Below are 15,416 nucleotides of genomic sequence, written 5' to 3'. Positions count from 1 at the left end.
TGTTGGGTAAAATAAAGTGCACTGTCAGGATAATTGCTTGTATCAATAGGGCCATTGGAACGTTTAATAGGGCAGTTTTATAGGCAGTAACTGTTCTATTTCTTGTGGACAGTGCTGACTTTGAAAACATAAAGAACTTAGCCTGATCAGTGAGGAGAAGATGAAGAAGCCAGTGGGAGGTGGACAGAAGCTATAAATAAACTGTTTATTGGAGTGGAAATGCAGATGACTGACAGACACCGACCATGTTCAGTCTTACTCCAAATTGGGGCAGCACAAACTAAAATCACAATAACATGGGGGCACGGACACTCTTCAGCTGAGATGGAATTTAAACTAGCTAAACATGAGCATCTTAAAAACTTTAGCTTTTGTTCGCTGAGGACTTCAGACATGTTTACAGTGTAGATGACCATATCCACCCCTGCGATCCCTCCCGCCTTTCCTGCTCTGCACCCCTCCCAACTTCGTGTCCTCTTTATTCGTGTACCACACCATCTGCCTCATCTGCACGGACGTAGGCAGCCCACGAAGGCCGACATCCCTGAAGAGAACCGACTCTTCCTCCCCAGAAGCCTTCAATCATCAGTAGCTCCTCAGCCGTTCATTCTGGAATGTGAACTAGAGTTTTAAACGTGGATGTGCTGGCCTTTTGGACCAAGGCCCAAGAAGAAAGGCTGTGAACATCTTGGTTTTTTGCATAGTCACCAGGCCCTGGGGTGCGTCACTGCTTCCTGTCTCCTGCTGGTTCATCCTGGACCCGCGTGTTTAGTCATCTCTCTTTCTCTGGCAGTCTTCTTCCTGACCAAACATCAGGCTGCCGTTATCCAAGCCTGTTTCCTGTTCTGCAACTCTTCCTCAGGTGGTGGGAGGAACAGACCCCTCAGCAGTCAGTGAGCAGTGTGACAGTGGCAGCGGTCCCAAGAGAAGGGATGGTCACATAGCCACCCGTGGAAATGGAGTATGTACAGGAGGAGGATCCTGTTGGGGTGGCAACTGCCCCTGACACATAGGACATCTCTCAAGGGTGGTTGGGCTGTCTGTACAAAGATGCTAGTTTCTATCCTTGAATCCAGATATTTCCCATGGGTGACTCCTAAGAGCATCAGGACCCGAGTGCAGCAAGCCTTAGGCCTGTGGGCTTCAGCGGGGTCTCTATACTCCTAAGGGAGAAACAGAAGGGCTTTTCAGTAACTGTGAGTCTAACCCTCTAGATCTATGAGTTGTTTTCAGGGGTACTGTTGTTGGTGATGGGGAAAGGCCAGAAGCACACAGCAAAGATTCTGCTTTTAATTGGAAGAAAAACTCTTGAGTGTGTGCGTGCGTGCGTGCGTGCGTGCGTGCATACATGATAAGCACATAAAGAGGAAGTTACAGTATGTTCAGTGCATCTTATTTCTAAGTCAGGAAATTGTCAAACGCTAGAGCAATGCTTCCACCCAGAGATGTTAGGGATGAGTTCAGGCATTCCCAGGAGGTGCAGGGAGCATTCTGGTTCATTTGTGCTGACAATTGAGAAGAGGACGAAGAAGTTGGTGCAGTAACCAGGTTGGCAGGAAAACTGTCAACTCCAGCAGCATCTTGCTCGTCTAGCCCTCCTGCAGGGCTCTGTGCTTTCTCTCTAAAATTAAAGAGCTAAAATATTTTACTTTATGTATGGGCAACCTCTTTCAAAACCGTATCAGTCGGAGAGTATTGGGCAATCTTTATGGAGTGGATCATGCTGTCATATTATTCCTTAGAGCTTGAGACATGTAGACACATGATCTAATAGCCTTTTGGCAGGACAGCTTACTATGATAACTGGAAAGGTACCTTATGAAAAATCATTCTTTTCCTGTAGCTTTGAATCAGTTTGGCCCTGGAGCTCAAGCTGGCTTTGGGTTTGGGATCTTACTGCCTCCACCTCCTAAATGGCTGAGACACAGGAATATTGATGCCGCCATGTCCTACTCAAAAGTGACATTTTTATTGAAAATCTGATTGTAGCAGCACTGAACCACCGTGGGATTGCTCTGAACTTAACCTTGGCACACTCCTGCAGCAGAAAACATGCATTAGCTGTGCTGAAAGAAGCTTAATCATCAAACTTGGCTCCCGAGAGCCTGGATTAGGTGACTGCTAATCTGTGTGTTGGAGAAGGTAACCCTGCATCTTTGCTATTAGAAGTCAGCTGAGGTTGCTGTAACAAAACACTGTAGATGGCGTGACCTAACGAGTGACGGAAACTCCTTCCTTTGCAGTCTTGTAGTCTGTGGAAGTCAGAGGTCAGGGTTTTAGAGGGCTCAGTTCTTTTGAGCACCTGCCACTTCAGGTCTCGGATGGCTGCCTTCTCTACTGTTCTTGATGCTGTGGAAGCGTCTGGAGAGTTGTCTGAGGTCCCTCTTCTGTGGGCACTAACCCTATTCATGGCAGTGCCATCCTCATAATAGATCACCTCAAAGGTTCCCCCTTCTAATGTCATTACAATCATACCGTGGGTTAAGAGTCCATAGGTGACTTGAAGGAAGACAAAGGCAGTCTGTCTATCTATAGCACCAGACCCTCCAGGTAAAGCCTTTGGGGACTAAGAGATAGAGCCTTGCATTGGATCTCATGTTTGTGCTTTCTTGAGTCATCTACCCAATACATTTCCTCGAAAGTGTGTGTGTGTGTGTGTGTGTGTGTGTGTGTGTGTGTGTGTGTGTGTGTGTGTGTGTGTTAAGATGCTATGCCTGGATGTTTTGCTTACACATGTTGAAAGGGCAGCATGGAATCGCCTCCCCGTGTCCTAGTCTACTTCTAACTTGATCTACTGACAGAACTAAGCCATGGATTTGTAAGCCCTCAGACACGTGAGAGATTACCACTGAGTTCCAGAAATGGAATCCTTCCCTTGGGAGTCACAGACCTGTGAGGGTCTAGCATAGATCTGATGGTGACTCTAGTATCATTGTGGTCCGTCCAGTGGATGGAGCAAGAGCGTTAAGAGCCTTTCCCTCGAACAACATCCATTTCTAATTAGCTTTTGGGCACTAACCCAAAGACAAATCCTAAAAACAACATAAGTTGAAAGTCCAGAACCATCCAGGCAGGAAGGCTGGATGCAGCTGCTCCCACCGCACCTGACAGCCTGGGTTCTGTGTCTTCACTTTTCTTGGGGGAAGGAACAACTTCCTCCCTGTTCAGCAACAGCCTTTCCCCTCCACGAGTCACAATGGCAGTTACACCCTGCGCCTCCCAATTCCCCTGCCACTAGCCAGAGCCAAGAGTAATTTTGTCCTGCTTCCCTTTCCACTGGTTCTTTCTGACCCCCACAAGTGGTCTGAGATTATAAAATATATATAATGAATGCTATTGTAATCTCTATATGGATGGATTCTGCATATGAGAAAAAAAACAATATTTGTCTTTCCTATTTCCTTGTCTCCCATCCCTCCCTTTTAGGGTCCCTTCTCCTTCTATATAAACTCCCTTGTATTTTAATGGTGTGTGTGTATACGCACGTGTGTATGCATGCATGCGTGTATGCGTGTGTGTGTATACATATGTGTGTATGCGTGTGTGTATGCATATGTATGTGTGTGTGTATGCATGTGTGTGTGTGCGCGCTCTTGCTTTCTTCCCCATCAGAAGGAAACACTTCTGAGGGCAGAGATCTAGTCATTCATTGATGTCCCTGCACATTGTGCTGCATGGGGATTGGCTCTGCTCATTTGCAGATAAGTAAGTTGACCTAAAAGTTGAAACTGTTGAGAACTGGGGTCTTGCGGTCCTTGCTGCCTCCCCTTCAGCTTCCAGGAGGACAGTCCATCCCACTCCCAGAGCTCACTGGTGATGCTGGGGCTGTGTGCCTCTGACCCATTTCCCCTCTTCATTTCTAGACTGGCCTCATTGTTGCCTGCTACCACGGCTTTGTGGATACTGTGGTGGCATTAGCAGAGTGCCCCCACGTTGATGTCAACTGGCAGGACAGCGAAGGGAACACGGCCCTCATCACTGCTGCGCAGGCAGGTAAGAGCTGGCCTTCATCTCCTCAGGTGCTGCCCCTGGGCGGTGTGGGCTCCTTTGCCTCCTGAATGTGTGTCATAAAGATGGAAATGGGCGTGCTAGGAGCAGGTGCCAGGAGGGGGCTGGATGGCATGCGGGAGCACACATTCCCTCTGTGCTCTTGGAGCAACACATTTACCCACTTAGGCAGGATTCAGAATGGGGCTGCCACCAGCCGGTGTCTCCACTACATAGCTACCACAGGAAGGCAGGCTTTCCTGCCACCCGGAGCACCAACACCCTCCAAGACTGGGGCACGGTGCCAGTGGGCAGGACTCAGAGTCACATGCTTTGCTGACAGTTATGTAACTACGTGCATTGAAAAAGGCGACCTTTACCTATAAAGAAACACCAGGGACGACAGCTCTCTGAGCGGCAGAGAATTCATGTACCAGAGTGAGACGAAATTAGTAAGAGTCAGCACTCTTGTTCCAAGTACGTGTCGCGGTCATCTCTGGAAGTGGATGTATCCAGCACCATTACCAAATGCACTGCGACTCCCAGGGCTTGGAGTGCTGGGGTGCCGCTCTGTTGGTAGAATACTTGCCTAGCATGCTGAATGTCCTGGGTTCGATCCCCAGCACATGTAACTGATCTTTCCCTACGTTTTTAGCCTCTGTAGATCACAATACCCTGAAATTCCCCATCTGCAGATTCAACATGGTTAGAAAATACATTGTTTTATTGTTTTAACTGGATCTGGAACGAGGGCCATCGGTAGCTCAGTGGTGAAGTGCTTGCTAACCAAGTAAAAGGCCATGGATTCGATCCTGAGTGAAACAAACAACATTAACAAAACCCACTCAAATAAAAATAGTGTGTCAGCACTAAAACACATATAGACTTTTTTCTTTGTCGTCATTTGCTTAAAACACAGTGTAATAAATATTTATATTTATACCACATTAGCTATTGTAGGTAATGTGGAGATGCTTTAAGCACAAAGGGGATGTGTGTAGGTTACATGCCAACACAGCACGATTTTTAAAACATTTAAAAATTATTTTACTTTATGTGTATGGGTATTTTGCCTGCTTGCACGTCTGTGTGCCACACGCATGCAGTGCCCACGGAGGCCAGAAGGGGGCGGTAGAAGAGGTGGAACTCAGAAGTGAGGGGCCACCTTGCTTTGAGTCCTTCATTCTCCAGCTCACAGGACAGACAAATAGACACAGAGCCTAGCGCTGTCTGTGCTGTGTGTGGAATGGGGACACTTTATCTGGCCTGGACTCAGGGCCAGGGCTCAGAACACCTGGGCTTACACCTTAGCTAATGTGTCTCATAGCCTGGGGCTGGGTCGGAGGTACAGGCATGGGTCTCAGGGATGAGGGAACCAGGGATGGGGTAGGGAATGTGATTTAGTAACAATATCTACAAGACGGGAGAGTCCTGCGAGGAAGGTAGGGGCTGGGACACCCAGTGTCTAGCAGGGTGACTCCAAGTGACGTGATGCATGGGGATTGCAGAGGAAGGAGAGCTGTGTGCCTGGAGCACAGCTGTCAGAGGTGGTGCTGTGGGTGGTGGATGAGGTAGGAGTCTGGGCTTTCCGGTGTCTGCTTGGGGCCAGTACTGACTGTGGGGAGTGCGAAAGTAAGACGCGGGGAGTTGGAGAAGCATTGGTTCTGTTTGAAATGCTGGGATAATCGACAAGGAGGGTCCAGTGGCTGGTGGAGGGTACAGCACCAGGAGCGTGTGGGGTTGATGGGGGACAGGGTAGCAAGGGCCATGGGCCAGACAAGATCAACAGCGGGAGAATGTGAAGAGGTCTCTTTTGATTGATTTGCATGTCAGTGTTTAATGCCCGAGGGATGCTCTCCGAGTTCTTGCCTATTTGAAATGTTTCTGGATTGTGTAAGCATTTGAGCAACAACTTGACTGAGTATGAGAATGTCGGCTGCCCTTCCCTCTTGCTCTTCTCCCTGGCTTGTCTGAATATGAGAATGTCGGCTGCCCTTCTCCCTTGCTCTTCTCCCTGGCTTGTCTGAGTATGAGAATGTCGGCTGCCCTTCTCCCTTGCTCTTCTCCCTGGCTTGACACAGTATGAGAATGTCGGCTGCCCTTCTCCCTTGCTCTTCTCCCCTGGCTTGTCTGAGTATGAATGTCGGCTGCCCTTCTCTCTTGCTCTTCTCCCTGGCTTGTCTGAATATGAGAATGTCGGCTGCCCTTCCCTCTTGCTCTTCTCCCTGGCTTGTCTGAATATGAGAATGTCGGCTGCCCTTCTCCCTTGCTCTTCTCCCTGGCTTGCCCCTCCCTGTCTTTCCACTTTCTTCCCTCCCAGGTGTTGTAGGGGGTAGTTGGAGTCCTGTCCCCTTTTGTAGTTTGTTGATCCTGGAAAATGTCATCCATCCTTCATGCTTGACATTGGAAATGAAGATGTAGTTTCCAGTACCCACATGGCATCTTTACAGTTCTAAGAGATCTGGCGCCCTCTTCTGGCCTCATTGGGCACCAGACATGCATGCAGTACACACACACACACACACACACACACACACACACACACACACCAGTTATATGCATAAAATAAAAAATGATAAATAAACCTTTAAAAACATCTATGAAAACTTGCTATTGCACGTCTCAGCTCCTCTGTGTGCATGTCTGGACTCCTCTTGGGTGTGTGTTTACTTCAGGAAACAGTTTCCAGCTGCTTCTGGAATCCCCATCTGCCTGTTTTGTTCTCAGCCCTGTGGAGTGGAGCAGCCCATTCATCTTCAACCCACAGCCCCCTCTCTGCACTGGGAAATGCGTCATGGTACCCTCACTGCTTTTTTTTTTTTTTAATGCCAGTTCCCACAGCTTTGATTAGCGCTCCTGGGCAGGCAAGTGAGTTTACTGAGAGAAACCCAGAAGCATTCAAAGAAAAGTACCAAGGACCTGGTGGCAGCTGGTGATTTTACCGGCTTACTTTTGTGTTTACTGACTGCCTGCATTAGTTACTCTCCTCCCTGCTGTGACAAAATGCTGGGCGAGAGCAACTTCAGGAAGGAGGAACTTACTTGAGCTCTGCAGTTTGAAGGTGCAGGCGTGTGTGGAGGGTATGGGATTGAGAGTGACAGAGGCACTGCGAATGTCAAACATAAAACAGGGAAGTGAGGCTGTCAAGGTTTCTTTGGGTGGCCGGAGCCCTCTTACCTGCTTGACTTCTTTCTTTTTTTTTTTTTAAATTTCAGCCACTATGTAGAAGTTGCTGCTTGCAGTAAAGCAGTAAAGTCACTACAAATGGTATGTGTATGAGAGAGACGTCCCCCCTGCCTTTACCACTGTTTTACTAACGGGCACTGAGCAGGTCCTCATGTAACCTTGGTAACCATGCCATCCAATGTCAGGGTTTTACAGCATCATTCTTTTTTTTTTTTTTTTTTTTTTTTTTTGGTTTTTACGAGACAGGGTTTTTCTGTATTGTTTTGGAGGCTGTCGGTCCAGCCTGGCCTCGAACTCACAGAGATCCACCTGCCTCTGCCTCCCGAGTGCTGGGATTAAAGGTGTGAGTCACCACCGCCTGGCTACAGCATCATTCTTTATTCTCTGTCCTTAGCAACCTCAGAGCTTGTCTCCAGTGACATGCCACCTCCAACAAGGCCAAACTTCCTAACCCTTCCCAAGCAGTTGCACTAACTGTGGTCCAACATTCAAATCTATGAGCCTGTGGGGACCAGTCTCATTGAAATCACCATGCATGACCAGGACAAAGCCACGGAGATTGTGACTTCACCCTTTCCCCTTGGCCTGGCTAGGAGCTCTTTCTGTGAATCTCTCACAGCTTTGCATGGTCCTCATGGTGTGTTCAACTCATTTCCATTTCTCACCCAGATGTCAAGTAAGGGACCAGGGCAATGGTTAATTTCGTCAACTTTTACCACACTCTAAAATAGTGGTTCTCAACCTGTGGGGCCAAATGACCCTTTCACTGGAGTCACATATCAGATATTTACGTCACCATTCATCGCAGTAGCAGAATAACCGTTATGAAACTGCAACAACTGTATTAAAGGGTTGCAGCATTCAGAAGGCTGACCACTGATCTAGGGTCACCAGAGACAAGAGCCCCAGTGAAGGACTGTCTAGACCAGGTTGAGCATGTCTGTCGGGGACTGCCTTGGTTACATGACCCAGCCCACTGTGGGTGTCACCGTTCTCCGGGTGCTGGTTTTGGAGTGTATACGCGTAGATAAAGTGAGCAGAGTAGAAACTAGCGTGTATTCACTCTCCGCTCTTGACTGTGGATGTGATGTGACTGGCTGCTTGAACTCCTGCCTTGACGTCCCCTCAGCAATGGACTGTGACCCACAATGGTCAGCTGAATAAACCCTTTCTCCCCCAGGTTGCCTTTTATCACAGCAGTAGAAATGAAGCTGCCGGGCGAGATGGTGGCGGCTGAGAGCTGCCTGGATGCATGAGCTGGGAGCCAAACTCAGGTTCTCTGGAGGAGCAGCGTGTGCTCTTAATACCCATCTATTTCTCCACCCCCCGTGCCCTTAGGAGGTGGAGGACTGAGGGACAGCCGGAGAGAGGGTCACTGAGCCGTAGCCACGCCCTTTGTTCTCTTGAGACTTCCCCAGCCGACTCTCAACTTCACAGTTGTCCCATCAAAGCTTCCTGAGTAACCAGGGTTATGGGCTCGTTCCACTGTGCCCAGCTCTTCGTTTGTAACATACATTTATTTTTAAGTGTGTGTGTGTGTGTGTGTGTGTGTGTGTGTGTGTGTGTGTGTGTTCATGCATGTGAGTACAGGCCAGCCCTTCATTTTTAAAACAACCCGTTTATGGCCTCCAACCATCAGGGTCTGGTTTTACCTTGAGTTTTATGCAGGACTTTTTTCCTCCCCACCCTCCGTGTTCCTCTCTCTTAGGTTTTAAAGAAAAGATTAGAATTTTGGCAAGCCTTTTTTTTTCTAGCCCTGCCCTGCCTCCTCCAGTCAACCCAGCTTTCATACCTGTAGCTCACTACCCCTGTGCCTGAGGGGCAGTCAGGTAGAACATTCCCAGCCCCTGATCTCCTCATTGATCCTGGAAGACAGAAAGGGAAACGTCCTTCCTCCAGCCTTGCTGTCCCAGCGCTGGGATCTCCCCCCTTCTAGTAGTAATTCTCAGGGAACCCCTGCCCGCCTAGTCAGATGCTGCTTTTCCAAAGCCAACAGCTCCCTCTACTGGCTTGACTGGGAGAACTATAGTGAGTCAAGCCAGACGACTGAGAACAGCAGCTCTGAATGATGGAAGACATCTTTTCACCTGTCCCTGTTCTTAGTGACAGCAAGACTCATCCGTAATTGGTGCTTGTGACAATGTTGAATGAGTTGGTGATTAATTACTGTGGTGGCCGTTAATCTTCAACAGTGGGGCTCGTGGCTTGATGATCATGAAGTGTCTGCTAAGGGAGCTTCTCCCGAGGGAGAAGTGGGTGTGTTTTGACCTTCTTATTGGATAGGCAGTCACCGAGCCTGGAGTCTGCAACCAGTTGGAGGGCTGTGGCTCTCCCTTGGCACACTGGGTTCAAATCCTGTTGTAAAACCAGGGAGGAAGGAGTGTTGGAAAGGACAGTCCGTCAGGTGGCCGGGCAAAGGGAGGCTGGGTATTGTGTATGCAGAGGCCGCGGGTTAGAGACAGAGTTCCTGGGGGTTAACAGAGGAGCTGCAGACATCTCAGAGATACTTACATATCCGTGTCTATGGAGGTGCTGTTCAGAGTAGCCAAGTTATAGAACAAACCTAGGTATCCACAGCTGGGCTGTGTAAAGAAATGTGGTATGTATACATAATGGATTTTTTTCATTCACAAAGGAGGAAGTTATATTATTTGCAGGAAAATGGATATGACTGGGGACAAGTTTCTAGAAAGACAAATATTGTATGTCTTTTCTCAATTTTGATTCCTTATTCTATATAGTAGCTAAATGATCATGTACACACACACACACACACACACACACACACACACACACACAGACACACACCAAAGTAGAAATAAAACTCTAAAATGGTGGTTCTCAACCTGTGGGTTGAGACCCCTTAGGGGTCAAATATCAGGTATCCTGCATTTCAGATATTTGCATTACAATTCATAACAGTAGCTCAGAGAGGTGTGGGTGTTCAAAGGGTGAGCTTCTGGAGTATTCATGGGAAGGCAGCTCTGTGAATGATGGAGGGGGAAATGGTCAGTGCTGTGAGGGTGTTAAGTAACAGAATGGACAGCTGCTGAATTCACCACAAGGTGTCGGTGGAGAACTGTTGGGAGGGTTCAGTCAGAGTTGGAAGAGTGTCGTATCAGCTAAGTACAGGACTGAAAGGAGGGAAATGGCAGTGGAGGGTGACTGTGTGTGAAGACAGGTCCACAGGGTTATTGTTGGAAATACATGGTTTCTGTTTTTAATTATGTGTTATGGGATTTCCTACCCGGTTCCTCAGCTGCCTTGCCCCAAATGAACACACGGATGCTAGATTAGTTATAAAACTGTTGGCCAGTGTCTAGGGCTTCTTATTGGCTAGCTCTGTTTTAATTATTAATCCATTACTATTAATCTATGTATTTCCATAGAAATACTGGTTAACTGGGAACACCTGATGTGTCTTCTCCTCCTGGGCTCACTCTGACTACCTTTCCCAGAATTTTCCTTATCTCCTAGACCTGCCTATCTTCCTGCCTCATTGGCCGAACAGTGTTTTATTCATTAACCAATAAGAGAAACATATATACAGGAGGACAACCCCATCAATTACGTATGTACGTGTATCTGTGTATGTGAGTGCTCTGCCCAAGGAGGCCAGAAGAGGGCCTTAGACCCCATAGTGTTGTGGGTCACTTGATGTAGGTGCTGGGAACTGAACTTAGGACCTCTGTAAGAGCAGTACTCACTCTTAACAGCAGAGCCATCCCTTAGCCACAGAGAGATGAGAGCCTTGAACATGCTTGCCAGCTCACTACTGCTGGATAACTCCCTGCCCTTGCAGAGTCGAGTTTCGGACATTATTATTTCACACTTCTGTGGACAAGCTAGAGGTCCACTGGTCTTGATTTTATTGCTCACATCTGTGATTAAGCTGGGGCACTGTTCTTGAACACTGTATTCAGGGTAACTATTCTAACGTTTCTTGTCCTGCTAATTTTGGGAGCAATGAGCCAGCTGGGGAATGACCTAAGGGAGGAAAGTCTTACCATGAAGAGAGTCTGGGTGAGTGCATTTGAACTTCTGCTAGATTCCTATCTGCAAATATCCCACGGGGCTGAGTTTCTTGTGACACAGGAACCATGAAGTCACACAGCAAGGGGCAGGGTGAAGAACCCTGGGCCGTTCACGTGATCTTGTGGGATTGTGTCTGTCAGGAGGGTGCGATTGATGAGCAGAGGCAAAAGATGGCTAGATATTCCAGGAAAGAGGGCACAGATGGCTCAAGCCCAGGAGGTGTAAGATGACAGGCTGGCATCTTTAGTTATTATGTTATCACGGCCACTGCTGCTGTTACTACTGTAGAGCTGGGAAGTTGACATCTTTGATTAGCGTTATTTTTTGCTGGGGGAGATGGTTCAGTTGTTAAAATGTCTTCTGTGCAAGCGTGAGGACCTCAAATGTTCCCTACTGTCATTCCTGCCTACTCCCCCAAGACAGTGTTTTCTATGTATCCCTGACTGTCCTGGAGCTTGATATATAGACTAGTCAAGCCTAGAATGTGCATCAGTCCTACTTCTGCCTCTTCAATGCTGGGATTACATGAGTTTTCCAACACATTTGGCCTCTGATGTCCTTTTTCTGTTCCAGGTTCCCATCCACCTGGGATCCCATATTGCATTTCTGTGTCTCTAGGCTCCGTGTGGCTGTGGCACTTTCTCAGCCTGCTCTTGTATCTGTTGAACTTAATAGATTTGCACACAGGTGCTGGTGTGTTTAGGATGTCCCCTATTTGAGTCATGTCAGGTGCCTTCCTGGTAATTGGGATGCAGGTAGGAGCTCTTTGTAGGATCAGCTTGCGCAGGGCCACCTCACCACATCGTCAAAGAGCACGCGCTAGGAACACAACTTTGGTCACCCGGTTCAGTAGTAGTGGCCAGTTTCTCTACTTGGAAGTTATTCTGCCCCTCCCCGCCCCCTCCCGTGTTATATATGCTCTAGAGAGGAGTTACCAGGCTCAGCCCTCAAGTCAGGAGTAAGGAGTCACTTTCTGCCTGGTGACTCCGGAGTGCCTGTTCAGGTTCTTGAGTTTCTGTGTGCGGTTTGCTCTTCTGTTCGTTTTGGTCTTTTGAGCCAGGGTCCCCTGTATTCCACACTGGCCCCAGCCCCGTCACAAAGTTGAGATGAGCTTGAGATTCTGCCTCCATTAACCTGCCTCTGCCTCCCACGTGCTGGGGGTATTGGTGTGCACCAGAATTTTCTATTTGTCTTGTTTTGCTGGGAACTTTCTGCATACTTCTTCTGCGGCACCTTTTGTAATTGTGCATTGATACTTTCTCCCCATTTTTTAGACACAGAAGAACTGGTTCCCTTCTCCGGGTCACCTGGGATTTTGAGGGGCAGGTCTGGGAATTGAACTCTAGTAGTTTTAGAGCAAGCTCTCTTAAGTATAGTGGTGACCTCTTAGCTATGTTGGGTACCACTTGCGCCCTTTTCTTGGGCAGGGTGAGGGTCACTGGGGGAAGCAGGGAGTCTCTGTGGTGAGCCTGCCCTTAAGATGGAACCAGCTCCTATAATGTGTAAGTTAGGTTAGACTCAAACCAGACTTCAGTGTCTGGGTTCCCTTGCACTATAAAAAGACTGTGTTTAATATAAATACACAGTGCGTTTATGAGCATGCCCATGCATGTTTGGGCATACACATATACACACATACACACATGCACACACACACACAAAGATAGAAAGATAGATAGAGAGAGAGAGAGAGAGAGAGAGAGAGAGAGAGAGAGAGAACTAACCTGCTGTTTACTTGTCATAGATCTTCCTGGAGGAGTAAAGCAGGATCTCTTTCATGGCTGTCAAGTGACATATTGTGACATCCATGAGTCACCCCCCCATCCCCGCCCCAGTCTCCACTCACCCTACTTTTAAGGAGAACAGTTAATGTTTGTACAGTCTTAGAAGCATCAGGCCCATCTTTAATTTCTACTGAACACAGCCATCTGCATGGTAGAGGTGCTGTTCTCCTTATGGAAAAACCTGGGGACGAGGGGCGACTCTTGTGTTTTCCGGGCTCCAGACTGTAGTCAGCATGCGACTTCCCCATGTTGGGTTTTCTGACCTTAACATAATGGGCAGTTCGCTTTATAGATTTTCTGTTTTCTTCTCTCTGCCCATTCAACTTGCAAAGGGTGTGTGTGCGTGTGTACAAACAGCATCTGCAAATTGTGACCGACACACAGTGTCACGCTTTTAAAGAAAATCATTGAAACAAATCGCAATTCGTTTCACTGAGACCCGGTCTAAATCTGAGTGGTGTGGCGAGCATTCAAGCGGAACACAAGCTCACTTGAGATCAAAGGTCTATCTTCTACTACCCCACCAGCTTAGAACTATTGAGCTACTGTGAGCTTTTGACCCCTGGCTTCATCCTGACCCCATCACACAGAGGAGGCCAAGAGCTCAGTAAGTCCAAAAGACACCATCGGCAAGTTGGAACCTCTGTGTTACGGAGCCTGGGCCACAGCCCTGTCTTGTTGACTTCCTAACAGTCAGCAAGGCTCTGACCCCCTTTTCAGAGCGGTGACTGAGCTCGGTGGTGAGCCGTAGACCTGCTTCTTACGACTCGGAACTCTGGTCTATGTGGCTTTTTTTAACTTTTAAGTTGGTGACAGGTCAACCCCAAGGATTGAGTTTGAACAGCATGGGCAGCAGCCTGGAGTATATAATGTCCCTCACAAGGGACCACAGAGGTTGCAGCCTGGATAACTGTGTCACTTGGCTGTGGTTGGGCCGACCAAAGCTCCTCAGTGTATGAGGTGGATTTAATATTGTGCTCACACAGTGGGAGGGCTGGGGAGGGGGATGAAGGCCGAGGACATATGTACCCCCTCCACCTTCTACCTCCATCCTGGAACCCTGTTCGCTGTGGTTGCAGCCACAGCAGGGAGACAATTCTCAGAGCTGCCACCAGCTGCAGACTTGTCAGTCGGCGGTGAGCAGGAGAGCCTCCGAAGTGTTTCTTGGCCCAAGGTCCTATGTTGTACCACCCATTCAACCTCTGCCCAGGAATCATGCTGGGAAGGGGACTCTGGGCCACAGGGGTCTGACTTCATACGTGTAAAGATAAAGGGAAGGGTGGTATAAGGTACGGAGAGGGCGGGAATGTCCCAAGGTCCCGTACCTGTGGGTCTGACCATGGAGTTGAACATGGAGACCCAGACTGCCTGACCCGCATAAGAATGGATGACTCTGGGCACTGGAAGCTTCCTCCAGGACAGAGGAAGAGGGAATTCTGCAGTCTCTCATTGCCCAAGGCTTGCTGGCCATCTAAGTGGGGGAGGGGTTCACGTGAACACAGGGGGGTTGGCAAAGGAAACAACGGAAGTGATCTTGCATAGCCCCCTTCAGGGAGCGTGAGGCAATGTCTGGATACTTTCTTGGTTGTCAAGGGCTGGAGAGGAGAGGTGTTTTAGTTGCTCTCCTGTTCTAGGGGAGCACGGTGTTGGGGATTTAAGGAGCACACACACAAGTGATAGCCGACACGTTGATACTAAGCAGTTTCTTTCTCTGCCACACAGAAGCGATCACCTGTGTGGGTACATGACTCTACATGCATGTGTCATTCTCTTTCAGGGCATGCCACCATCACCAACTACTTGCTCAATTATTTCCCTGGCCTGGACCTAGAAAGGAGGAACATCTTCGGCTTCACTGCCCTCATGAAAGCTGCCATGCAGGGTAGAACGGAATGTGTGCGAGCTCTGATGCTGGCAGGTAAGTCCACCTGCCCAGTGTAGTCTCTAGGCTCTAGACATGCCAAGGAGGTTCTTCTAAAGATGCATGTTAAATAGACCCATGCCACTTACAGAAACAGTGGCAGTAAGGAATAGATTTGTTTTGTTTTGCTTTTTTGAGCCCTGTGACTGAATTTCTTTGAAAAATCCAAAAGTAAGTCGGGGTATATAGCTCAGTCAGCAGAATGCTTGTCCAGCATACGCAGAGCCCTGGGAATCAATCCTAGCGTAATACAAAACTGGGTGTGGTAATGTATGCTGGCCCAGCACTCACGTTGCAGACGCAGAAGGATAAGGAGTTCAAAGCCATCCTCAGTTACATAACAAAGTCTAAGACCAGCCTGAGATATGTGAGTTTGTCTACATCTGGAAAAAGAAGTCCAAAGCACATGACTTCAGGGGCTGGCCAATGAGGACTGACTATAGCACTGGCCATTCCCTGAAACTCCTATTGCTCCCTATTGGTGTGTTCCCTCATCTGTCTGT

At 48.3% G+C, this 15,416-nt stretch overlaps 1 protein-coding gene across 3 annotated transcripts in view; it reads left to right on the top strand.

Moving 5' to 3' along the window:
• The window catches only part of Ankrd33b (ankyrin repeat domain 33B), a 64,664-nt gene that overhangs the window by 34,598 nt on the left and 14,650 nt on the right, over positions 1-15,416 (top strand). For 2 of the 3 annotated variants that reach the window (XR_005881604.1, XM_040757690.1), the window contains exon 2: positions 14,770-14,910. Coding sequence is in view for 2 of the 3 variants with exons in the window: in XM_040757690.1 (XP_040613624.1) it covers positions 14,856-14,910 (55 nt within the window). In the remaining variant the exon portion in view is untranslated. Of the gene's footprint in view, positions 1-3,863; positions 3,994-14,769; positions 14,911-15,416 lie in introns of all 3 variants that reach the window. The other variant, XM_040757689.1, reaches the window with a different exon arrangement.

This window comes from Mesocricetus auratus, unplaced genomic scaffold, assembly GCF_017639785.1.
Source record: "Mesocricetus auratus isolate SY011 unplaced genomic scaffold, BCM_Maur_2.0 Super-Scaffold_100015, whole genome shotgun sequence".
NCBI classification, from domain to species: domain Eukaryota; kingdom Metazoa; phylum Chordata; class Mammalia; order Rodentia; family Cricetidae; genus Mesocricetus; species Mesocricetus auratus.
The sequence above is the reverse complement of the archived record's forward strand: the minus strand, read 5'-3'. Positions and strand labels throughout refer to the sequence as shown.